The 12,914-nt window shown below is 39.3% G+C and overlaps 1 protein-coding gene across 1 annotated transcript in view; it reads left to right on the forward strand.

Annotated features, from left to right (window-relative positions):
* The window catches only part of pappaa (pregnancy-associated plasma protein A, pappalysin 1a), a 94,035-nt gene that overhangs the window by 25,849 nt on the left and 55,272 nt on the right, over positions 1 to 12,914 (forward strand). The window contains exons 7-9 of the mRNA XM_039615829.1: positions 2,778 to 3,279; positions 10,943 to 11,071; positions 11,182 to 11,273. Coding sequence (XP_039471763.1) covers positions 2,778 to 3,279; positions 10,943 to 11,071; positions 11,182 to 11,273 — 723 coding nt within the window. The remainder of the gene's footprint in view (positions 1 to 2,777; positions 3,280 to 10,942; positions 11,072 to 11,181; positions 11,274 to 12,914) is intronic.

Genomic DNA, 12,914 nt, shown 5'->3' on the forward strand with positions numbered 1-12,914 from the left:
GCCAAAGTTATAATCATCAGTTCATCAGTTCTGCACACAGTAAACAGCTTTTAGAGCAGCATATGCTCACATCCAGATGTCTTTTTCAGGGAAGGCCTTGCATTTCAACTGAAAAGTATGCTACTTAATGAGTCATTTCTTAATGAGAACAATCAGGGAACTTCCATCACCCCAAATCCCAAGAAGCTGGGACACTGTGTAAAATGTAAATAAAAACAGAATGCAGCAATTTTCAAATCTCATATTTTACACTATATAAAATACAAAACATAACCACTGAGATAAACTAAGACATTTTACTGTTTCATGAAATATATTAGCTCATTTTTAATTTGATGATGGGGTAACAAAAGACTGGAAAAGTAAGTGGCACTAAAAAGAAACAGCTGGAGGAACATTTTGCAGCAAATTAGGTTAATTGGCAACACCTCAGTGACATTATTGGGTATAAAAAGAGCATGTTAGAATGCCAGAGCTTGTTTGAAGTGAAGATGAGCAGAGGTTCACTAATCTGCACAAAAACTGCAGTTACAAATTATATGACAATTTCAAAATGATAATCCGCAATTTAAAATGTGAGGTCTACGGATATCTCATCATCTAGAGTACATAATCTCATAATAAAAACTTGATAATCTGGAGAAATCTTAGTACGCCTTTGGACAAGACTGGAAATCAAATATTGGATGCCCCCAGGCCCGGTGGCTCTTAGGCAGGACTGCATTAAAAAACAGACATGATTCTGTCATTGAAATCACAGAATCGCTCAGGAACAGTTCCAGAAATCCTTATCTGTGAACACAGTTTGCTGTGCTAACTGGAACTGGGATTAAAGCACTATGATGCAAAGAAGACGCCATGTGTGAACATGATCCAGAAATGCTACTTTCTTCTCTGGGTCAAAGTGGAAAATTGTTTTGTGGTCAAACAAATTGAAATTTGACTGAACAGTTGAGAGACCATCTCGCTTGTTACCACTGCTCAGTTCAAAAGCCACCATCTCTGAAGGTATGAACTTGTATTTAGTGACTTTGGACATATGGAAAGGCCCCATCAGTCCTGAAAGGTATATAGAGGTTTCGTAAAATATGTTGTCATTCAGATCACGACTTCTTCAGGGAAGGCCTTTCAGCAAGACAATGCTAAACCAATGCATCACCAAACAAAACATGATAAAAAATGACCCAGGACTGAGACAAGAACAGCCAAGAACAACATTTGTCTCCTAAAAGTCTCCTCAGCTCCCACATGTTTATGCACTGCTGTTAAATAAACTGCTGTCTCTACTTATTTGTGATGTGCTGCTGCTGTTAAATTCAAAATGAGGGGGGGAGTATTTTTCTGTCTAAACATTTGAAATGTTTTCTATGTACTACTGTGAACAACACAAATTTTCTTGCAAATCTTTTATTTACATTTTACACAGCATCCCATCCCTTTTTTCAGAGTTGGGGTTGTAAAAAGGGATGTGACAAATTCAAATTTTTAACAGAAGGGGAACAAAAACTGCAACGAAAACAAAAAATAACAAGCACTAACCCATTTTACCCAAAACAAAACCTTGTTACAAGAATCCAAATGGCACCAATTTCTTGGAATGTGTAAAATTTGAATGTGGAAACGTCATTTGCATATAAAGCTGCATTAAATTTATTTTTAAAACCCCAAAACAAACAAGGATACTGCCAATCAACTTTAAAAAACAAAACAAAACAAAAAAACAGTTTAAACTGCCTTGGGTTACACAATGGCACCTCTACTCTTTCTCCTCTTAAATCTTCAACCACATAATTCCTGTGCCAGAGCAGGAGTGGGGCCCACCATAACAGCTGACATTACAAAATATTTTCAGTGGCTACAGCTCCTTTCCTTGCAAACTCAATGAAAATTTACCCAGAAAGCCGGGATTACATGAGCCGAGCAAAGCCAAGCTCTTGGAGTACCTTAGTTCATTCTCTTCCAGCCTCCCGCTTTTCTCCCTCTCTTCTCTATTTCTTACTCTCTTTCTCTTCTCTTTAATTCACCTCCACATTGGCCACACACACACTTACAGTACAATAATAAATGTGTTGAGATAATGTGGCTTGGAAACCATATTCAGTCTTCACTTGATTAAACACTGGAATTTTGCATGGTGCCCAGAAATGAGGTTAGCAAATGGCTTCTTTGGTTGCCAGCTTGGAAATGCACAAAAGGAAATTGAGGGAGAACATAGTGTCTGCCGCTTGCTGGCTTCTAAAAGTGCTTGATGAATGTTAGTGTACGTCACTTGGGATAATCCAAGTTAGCTGTGTGTGGACTCCAAATATGGCTGGAGTGTGACTGTTAGAGGTTGTAATGACTGCGCTGAAGTGAGAACCCTGCACAGGGCCCCTCTCAGAAGGTACACACCTCAGCTCTGCCTTTCCTCTGCAGATGGACTCACAATGAACTCTCAGTTTCACCTCAACCTTGATGTTGCAAGAACTGCAGATACACCAAAAAGATAGTTGATGCAATTTAAAAAAAAAAAAAAAAAATCTGTCAGCCCTCTTTTTTAAAATTTAGTTTAAATTTACCTGTTCGGTTTTCTTTAAATAGTTAAAGGTTCTGTACAATAGTGTATTTGAATTCATCATTATGTGTCTGCATGAGTGTTTAATAATCACCCATAGCTATAAATAAAATGGTCAACATAAGCTTATGAATTATTTAAAGGTTTTGTGTTGCCTACGTGTGTGTGTGTGTGTGTGTGTGTGTGTGTGTGTGTGTGACTGCTTTGTAATTTCATCCCATAGGCCCTCCTGATGTGGAGCAGGCTTGTGAACCAAGTGTGCGTACCTGGAGCCCTCATTCAGCAACCGAGCAAGACATCGTTGGCCTGCCAGAGTGCCCTTCACAGGGCTGCATGCTTCAGCTAGAGTTCGCCTACCCACTGGTACCTGACTCCTTGACTGTGTGGGTTACATTTCTTAGCCGCGAGGAAACGGCGCTGCCTGCGATCCATAACATCTTGCTGCTGACCGTCAGTGGAAACAACATTTCACTGGGTCCCAGCAATGTTTTCTGTGATACCCCGCTCACTATGAAGCTGGACATTGAGGAAGAGGTGTATGGGGTACAGTTCTACACTATGGAGCAGCATCTGGAGATCGACGCCACTCTTTTGACATCCAAGCCCAACTATAAACTCTGCAACCATTGCCAGCCTTTACGCTACCGCCTGTTGCGTCAGCCACCCTTCACACATGCCCCCAACGGTCTGCTGCTGAATGAACCTACCCGCCGATATACAGATAGGTGAGTGACCTGGTAGGTGAATATTTTTCTATGAGTGCCCAGACCTCCACGTAAATCGCCACTCAAAGACTGTCAGCATCACACAAACATTTCTGAGTGAAATATTTCTGACTTGGCCTGTTCACAGTCCATCAGGTTTTATGTATTTCAGCTTGTCATATGTTTTGTGCGAGCTTGCTGGCAGGTGGGCAGAAAGACAAACAAAACAATGCAAAACAAACCGCTCGTACAATAAGTTTGCAGAGGCATGAAAAATATTTCTGCAAAAGGTTGTTTAAGAGAAAAAAACAAAAAGAACTGCTGAGCAGTCACTGTATACCTTCCTTCTTTAGTGTGATGTAATTAGGAGTTTTTCAGGGCATGCCAGTAAAAACTGTTTTTTTTTTATCTGTGGAAACTATTCGCTTAGATATGTTCTCGTAATACCAGATATCCTTTTCAATGCCCCAAGGAACATAAGCAAGCCGCCTCTTGTTCTGCAGTTTCAAATCTGCTGCCCAACATTTGTTTCCTATAAGTCATAGGTCAGTTATTGCCCACATTTGTTTTTTCCCCCCCATATTCCATGAAAGGGCAAATAGATGGCCTGTTGAAGGTATTATCTGCACACTGTGGTGAGAATTTAATGCTTTGCTTTTATGGAATGTGCTGACACAGGAAAAAAAACATGTTGCTATACATGGCAGAGCTGTGTGTTGTGCCATCCCACTATCATGCTGTCAGTCTAGTTCCCATGAGAAGGAAAGTGCTTGATAAGAGGCAAAACAGTGAGCACGCACGTTATGCAGGATGCAGTGATGATATCTAACTTCCATAAAGTGCCTGTACATAACTTCCCGGTATAGTGTGAGTATCCGTGGAAGGTTGCCTACAGTAGGAATGTATTTATTTTGAGGTTTTGGCACACTTCAGTTATTATTGATGTACTGTAGGTAGTTTTACTGCTGTGGTGTATTTCACTAGCTGTGGTTGCATTCCAGTGGTGGTGGTCAGTTGCGATGGCTGTCTGTTTTCTGTTGTGAGAGCATGTGCGATCTTGTTTCTGTTAAATGGTCAGTGAAGATCTAGCAAGTAAGTATGTGTGTTCTAGCCATAAAAGTCTGTAGCTCATCCAACTGAAGAAGAACAGTGTGTCTTTTAGGACACAATTATTTAGAAAATTGTGAAACAAAACAAACAAAATAAAAACATACTGTACAACCTCTAAAATGCAGAATGAAGGGGCATAATGTTTTCACTTTCTTTTACTGATCAGGGCATAAACATTAAATTAGACACGTCGTTCGGAATATTGATGCTGGCCCACTGGCTCGTCACGAAGCATAACAAAACAAACATAGCCTTTGACATTGTGAAGGTCACCCAGATGTTTTTGTCTGCCACAAATCCAGCGTAAAGTGCTCAGTTTGACTACCTGAGTCGATTTGCTGAAAAGCTTTTCTTGACCACACAGACAGTTGCATCGTCTTGCAGTATGTTTCAGTGGGTTTGACAGACACGGATGATTGACCTTCCACTTTCAGGCTTACTGGCCTTCAGCTTAGCTGAGGCAAGCTGAGCAAAGGAGATGCCAGAGAACATACCTCCTAAGTATCAACCCATGTATGATGGATTGTTTGGTCAAAGTAACGAGATGCAAAGTGGGAGTTAGGACTACTTGAGGGGTAAATTATGGCCATGCTTGGAGGGCGAAGAGGGACAGTATTAGGAGGTCAAGCAAGTGTAAGGAAAGAAGGTAGCAGAAGATGGTTCGACGACTCCTCAAAGGAGGTCATCCAGTGGCAGTGCTGCTACTGCCCCCTTTGCAATTTAACTCTAATCTGGTTCTGTACAGTTCTGCATATTATCTGCCACATTTATCCCTTTAGCTCCCCAAGTCTAGATTTGCTTGTTTAACTATTGTGTGGAACTCTTTTTGGCCAATTCTGAAAGCAAGTTAGATCTTAAACCGAGGACTTTATATGTAGTTCTGGTCAAATGGGGGGAACAGCAGTTCTTTCCTTTACGTCAATCTAATGTTCACACTCAGTTCACACAGCTATTTGAAAAAGTAGGCAATGTTTCTACATCACTTTATTGTCAACACTAGTTAATTTAATTTGTTAATAGAGTTAGGGGATTACTTTTTCTCATAACAAGAAGTAAAAATCACCGATTAGTCTGAAATCCTTCGACGGCAGCTACAGTGATTATTACTTTACTCTCTTCGGTCGCCTCTTCATTACAAACATAAAAAATATAATCCATAGCAAACCATCAGTAATCTGGTAAAGAGTAGGGCTTGTAACTGGCAGAAGTCATTAATCAGCTAAGGGTTAAAGGTTCAGGAAGAGCCAGGACATTTCTCTGTCCTTGTTTAGTTTATTTGATAATTTTTCATCAGGCACATGCAGCTGTTTATGCAAAAGGAAATAGGAACTACAGACCTGCGCAACCCAGAGGACTTCTAAAAAGGCATACGATTGCCATAAAAATGATTTCCTGTCCTGTTTGAATAATTTATTTTAACTCTATACATGTAACACAGGTTAGTGTGGGTGTATAATTAATAGTCCTAAAAAGTAAGGCTTTGTTTGGTGATCTTGCAGGTTCAAATTAAGTTTTTTTTTTTTCTTCTCAACTTCCTTATGTTTATCTGTTTTTCTCATCTGGAGTCTTTCTGCCAAGAACAACAAGGAGCTACAGAATGGAAATGCATCCGCACATAAGTGTCCACGTATCAGTAAAGGCTGGAACACACAGACGAGCACAGGCACACACCAGCAATCTTCTTGCTGCTAGTAGCATTCACGTATGTTAACTCATGGCTCTGTGTAGTCCGAATACCTTTGAAATGCATATTACAGAGCTTTGTTCAAGACTTCACAAGAGAGCCACTATGAAAAAGAACTTTATTCTGGGGTTTTGAGAAGAACAAAAAAGCACTAAAGATGAAATCTTATCATGTGACACGTTGACAGTGACTGTAGTAAGGTCCTTTGAGCTATGAGTTATACAGCAGATAATTTACATAGCTATAATTAGTTACAGATAAGTGTGTTTTTATGAACACTGGATAGGAATTCTGATACTAAATTGTTTGAAACCTATAGGTGTGGCAGTTATAAATTCTTCCACAACATCACTATGTGCTTTTGAGGTAGCAAACAAACAAACAAACAAATAAAAAATCTCTATGCTATTTGTTCATTCTTCTCTGCTGCCAGTGGCTGTACTTACATATGACCACATTTAAACTGGTGCCTTTTTAATGCCCCAATCATTCAAAGCCCAGTGTTAAGTAAAATAATTCAGTAAGAAAGCATTCAGTGTCCAAACAAAATTTTTTAAAGAGTTTCAGAAACCCTTGCTCAAGATCAGTAACCGCCCCCCCCCCCCAAAACAAACAAGATACGCCGCAAAGAAAACACAATGAGGAGAAAGTCTGGCTACTTTGTCAGCGAACGCAAATTTATTGATTAAACTTCACATTAGTTGATTAAACAAGAAAATGGGAAAATTAATAACCATGAACACAAATCAGTAGATTAAATATCGCAGCTATTTCACCCGCTTCCCAGAAGCTGTGTTGTGCCGTAATATCAGTGACAAGAGGAGAAAAAAATAATGTGCGAAAGGACAAAGCACCCCACGATGAAGTCTTGCAGATCCTGAGGAAACTGCCTTTGTGCCCCAAGCTGACTGTGATGTATGACACAGGGGGGATCTTTTGGTGTTTTCTCAGAAAATAACTGAGGATGATATATGGCTCAGTTGACATGAGCTGATAATCTGTTTATTGCTTTTTAAATAAGAAAGTCGTAGGGCACTCTTAAATAAAATGTTTGCAATTGACTGCTACAGTATTGACACTGGTAACGAGTTTGCAGTTCTTTGCCTATATAGACCTAGGCGCCGGACATAACCACAGTCTTTGGCTTAGTCACTCACCTCAGCTTCCTTTCTAAGCCTTTTAATCCCAGCGTGGCTGTAAACCGCCGCTCCAACTTTGCTACTGAAAGAAGAACGCCATGATTCCCCAGAGTCGTGAGCCATTTTTTACACACTTTTCCCAGCAATCACATCATCGTGCATGCGAGAACCCAAATGTCTGATATAGTCGTATCATGAGATGCTTTTTAACCTGATAGTACATAGTCTAATTGCACCCAGGTAAGAATGTTGGTGGTAACAATCTGGGGAATTTATTTATCTTACCTCACTCCCTACATGTAAGACAGTTGTGTGACCTATTCTGAGAAATTTACCTGAGTTCATGTGTGAAAATTGTCTGTCAGAGAAATAAGCATGCAGCGCTGTTTTTATTTTGATTTTAGTTCCTAAATCAAACAGCATGTTTGTTCAAACAGCCATGAATGAAAAACTACAGCACTGTTTTTAGTTGTATTTGTGAGATGACGGTGAAAAGCTAGAAGGACTGACCGTCAGCCTAATGAGAACTAGATTACCTCATTAGATCCAGCCGTTAAAATCATCCTTTCTGCTTGTTCTTGCATGAGCAGGTCTCCCATTGTGGCCCAATCAGTAAGTGCTAGTGCTTTTCAGCGCACCGGATTGCCTGAAACCGAGCGGCCCAAATACCTGCCCATCCACAAAAGGGAAAGTTGTGTGCCTCCTTTCAAAGCGGCATCTGTTTCTCTCTTCTTTCGGTCTATTCTGCATGTTTGCTTTGCTCAAAGATAAAGTCTCCCAGAGCTTGACTTTTCCAGAGGCTAAACTAATTCAATTAGAAGGGACATGTTTGAGTGTAACCTAGAGTTGCACCAGTATGAACCAACATTGCAGAACAGGGCATACTGTTGTGCAGATGAGAGTCTGTCAGGCCAAACGTTCTGTGTTGATAATAATAAAGCCAACATAAATAACTAATCTCAGGCACGAACTTTGCTGTAAGAGAATTCATTTTGTTACTTGATCTTTCGGCTTGTCACTTTTTATATTTCGTACTTCACGGCGAACTTGTACTTGCTCTAGGTCTTTCTGTTGGGAATGCCATGAACAAACATGGAAAACTGAAGAAGAGGGAGGGGGGCGAAACAACAACATTATGCAGATTACATGTTTTACCCTAAGCATCTAATTGAAAACATTTACGTGTTCTCATTCAGTAGTAAATAAAAAAAAGTGCTCAGAAAAGGCAAAGGCTTTCCTGAACCTCATTCAAAGCCTTCTTTAGTATGATCAGACTCTTTAGTTTAAATCTTTGCGGTACCAGGGAAAGTTTAGTGCTTGATCCTGCTGATGCGTTACATTCACACTCTGGTATATATGGCAGCTTTGGGAATAGTGTGATATGCCTGTGCATGTTTTAATTAAAGCCTGTGTGTATGCATCTCTCATTGCTATGCAATGATATGGGCTGTATGCAAGGTGCTTTCTGTAATAGGCATATTTATGGTCCATGTGAAATAATCCATGGCTAAACTATTGGTTCTACTTAATCCAGTTCATAGATGCCATTTTTACCTGACATACCTAAAAAAGGCTGCATGCATACAGCATTCAAGCATTTCCTTTACTTTAAGAACTGAAAGACATCAACATGCGCTACTGCACATTAACTGTTGCGCTGTTTGATTGTACTACAACATCTTAAAAAGATATATTCAAAAAGTTGCATTCTTTAAATGTAAAGTGATGTTTTTTATAACACCTGCAAATCAGAAATCCAGTATCTCAAATAATAAGGATATTTCCTAAGATCAATCAAAAGATACAATACAGAAATGTCCAGTGTTTGTAAGGTATGTTCATTTATATACTCAATACATAAGTCTGTGGCTCCTTTCATACAAATAATTGCATATTTTTGAGTAATTTCAGCGCACTGTGGGATTGAGGCAATCAGCCTGTGGCCCTGCTGAGGAGTTATTGAAGCCCAGGTTGCTTTGATTGCGACCTTCACCTTGTCTGTATTTTTATGTCAGGTGTTTCTCATCTTCCACTCGACAGCATCACATACATTCTCTATGGGGTTCAGGTCAGGGGAGTTGGCTGGACAATCCAGCTCGCACGCTCAAGACAGATGTTTTAGAAATAACACATCATGTGTTAATTTTTAACACATCTGTGTGTCTCGTTAAGGACTAAACACACGTTGTTTTGAACAGCATCACTGTGTAGCACATTTAGCACATTCTCTGTATTAAACATTTCTACAAACTGAGCAACAGTCCAGAAGTTTTTCTCCAGGTAAGACGTTTCTAACATTGTCTCGGTTAGCTACAGTATAACAGTTGTAGCTCCTTTCTTGAATCTTCTCCTTGTGAACGTCTCACAAGTTCTTCAATTGACTTTTTTTGACAATCCTCTCAAGGCTACAGTCATCCATGTTGCTTTTGCACCTTTTCCTACCACACGTTCCCTTCCAGTCAACTTTCCATTAACATGCTTCGAAACATCCGATTTACTCTGTGAGTGAACTCTATGAACAGCCAGTCTTTTCAGAAAGGACCTTATATGTGTTTTACCCACTTCATGGAGGGTATGGATGATTATCATCTGGACAACTGTCAGCAGTCTTCCTCATGACTGTGGTTGCATGTACATATTTTATTGAAAGAAAATCAAAATATTCTAATACTCTGAATATATGAATATAGACAAAAATTCCCAAAGAGTTACATTAAAGTTCCCAAATCTTATGCCATGATCACAATCCGCCCCCCAAACCATGAAAGCCTAACAGGAGCATGATGAATGAGAAGCCATACCATAACAAATGCAAATCAAAATTAGAAATGAGAAACCAAAATAATACCAAAAAATGTATCAAAACAGGAAAAAACCTTAAACGATACAGATGTAAATGAAGGTGCTTATGTGATTCAATTATCTTGTTTTTATTGCATGTTTCCAGAACTTTCTTTCGTTGCCTTTACTTATTTTTACTCTTGTACTTTGTCCAATTTTTTGATAAAGTTAAATTGTAATGAGTCTGAGTTCATAAAATAACACACTTGCCTCAGTTTTTAAAGAAAGTAATTCCACTGATTACAGGGACCAGTAGTTAGAAGAGGCAATCTGATTATGATAGAGGTACAACGTAAAGGCAAACAAACCAGAGAGAATAAATAAACATTTTGCAATACTGACTTCCAAAAAGCACCCTCACTTACATTTTTATTTACTTGTTTTCTTTCCCTGGGATTAATTGCTTGTCTAGTGGTTTTGGTTTCTCATTCATAGCTTTGATTATTTTTTTGTTTATGGCTTTGATTTTCTTATTTATGTATTTTCCTTTCAGACTTTTTTGTTTCAGAAATCCTTATCATGGTGCCTCAAGAAACCATTATGGTGACTTAGACAAGCAAAGTGAGTAAGCCTCCAGTATTTCTCCCGTATTTCGTCACAATGGTTCCTTGAATCGCTGTGATAAGGAAACACAACAAAGCCGGACCCGAAGTGGGTAAAAGCAGACGTATCAGTCGATCGGAAAGACAGATATGTGAAAGTACAAACTTAGAAATTTACTAGTTGAATAAAGAGACACACAAACTCACTAGTTAACATAGCAACAATGCTAACAACTTAATCTCCACTGACCTGATCTGATGAAGGTGTTTCGTATGCAGTCTTTTACTTTTACTTTCTTTGCGTGTGGCATTTCTTTGTATTGTCCAGACATATGAACTTACTGTGTTTTTTCTCACTCTTTGTGCAGGGATGTGATACCACATGTTACGTATACTTACCAGGTCCAAACAATCTCCAGTCAAAGTGAGAGTGAGCCATCTCCACCTTTGGTGCATCAACTTGGGGCACCCTATTGTGGTGATGGTCGCATCCAAAGGTAACAGGCACCACGTATATATATAGACAAGTGTACATATATATGTATGTGTATGTGTATGTGTGTGTGTGTGTGTGTGTATTCTAAGCACTTATCTCCTGCTCTTTTAGTTCCAAAGGAGAGGAATGTGACGATATGAACTCTATGAATGGGGATGGCTGTTCTAGTCAGTGCAAGAAAGAGCCATTCTTCAACTGTGTTGGTAAGTCTTGAAAATGCTCTACTGCTATCTGATGCTCTGTCCATAGCTGTGAGTTAGTAATTCAGTATGACAGGATGATATAGCAGCGTATGCATAACCATTTAATAGTCTTGAAATAATTCCTTGTGCAAGAAAAGTTAAAAAACAAAACAAAGCAAAAAAACAATGAACTGTTTCATTAGTAATCACAAATAAACTTGTTTTAATTGCCAAACGGGACATAAACACACACAATTTTATAAAGGTAGGATTTCTAGTAAAGTATTAACGCTTTTAAAAATGTTTCCACATTATTATTATCTGTTCGGATTCCCATGCCTCATTATTTCACAATAAAAAGAGACTGCAGACATTTAAACGAGACTCACTTTGTGAATGAAAGGATTTGACACATCGTCTGGGTGTACTTCAAGTACTGGATGCCTATTCCAAACAAATAAAACACCAGGAGATATCATAATCACTCCAACCTCTTGTATAAAGAAAAAAAAAATCTGGAAATCATTATTTTTAAATAGAGAAATGTTGGGTCTTTTTTTTTAACATAGTTGAAAGAGAGACATCTCCTTTTATAATTTGTTTTTTTAAATTTTATAAATAGATGAATGACTTTTTGTTCTGGGTCCCAGTAGCTGATAATCATGTTTCTTCCACTCTTGTGATTCTGTGTATGTACAGTACATGGATACACATGTGTAACCCTCTGTGAAGTGGCCACTTAATCCCTGTCAGATTGCTGAATGACTGAACTGGCTGTGCTGTCTGTTTTTCCACCAACTGCAGTGCTCTGGGATGCTTGCAAGTGTGTGTATGTTTGTGTGTGTTCAACACTGCTGAAGTTTTACACAGAAATCTGAGACTATAATGAAGGGACCTTCTGTCCATCTGTCTGTATGTGCAAGCGAGTGCCTGCTTGTCAGTGAGTTGGATGGAGAATTGACAGTAAGTATACAACAGGTCTAGGATGTTACAATCTGGAGGAGCTTTAATAGGCTATCATGATTCAGCCAGTTTAAATCTGGAACTGATGACAATCACAAGTTCTTTGCGTACAACCCCACCTGCTGTTACAATCCAGTTGAGATACTGTCCACATCCAGATATATGTGTTATCCTTAAAATCATGGATTTTAAGTCAGATTTCATTCTTTTCTTTGTCTGTTTGTTCCCACAATGACAATCAGATCTAAAAGGCACCCAGTCACAATCTTTTTTTTAATTTAATCTAACAAAATTTAATTTCTATCAAACTCTAATACTAAAGCACGCCCCTTGTGACCTTTTCTTCATTCTATGCCTTGTCTCTTTAGCTCACATTCTACCTATTATTCCTCTACCACTCACAATCACTGTTTCAACTTCCTCTTGTCTCAGTCTTACTGCTTCCCTTCTTCCTCGCCTCTGTTCCTGCTGAGTGAGTGGCAGGAGACTTATTCTATATGCCCCCTCAGTAGCCCCTCGTTTTACCATTGCCAGAGCACAGAACTGACTTGAGCTTTTGGCTGTGCTGTAGATGGGTGGAATTTCGAGGAGAAGGCCCTGGCCAACTTGGCACAGAGTGCCGCCTTTCCCCCCAACTGGAACCCCACCGGCTGACGCTGCTATAGCTGAGAGTTGAGACCAGTGAGGCCCAGGCAAACC

This window comes from Oreochromis aureus, linkage group 7, assembly GCF_013358895.1.
Source record: "Oreochromis aureus strain Israel breed Guangdong linkage group 7, ZZ_aureus, whole genome shotgun sequence".
In the NCBI taxonomy this organism is placed as follows: Eukaryota; Metazoa; Chordata; class Actinopteri; order Cichliformes; family Cichlidae; genus Oreochromis; species Oreochromis aureus.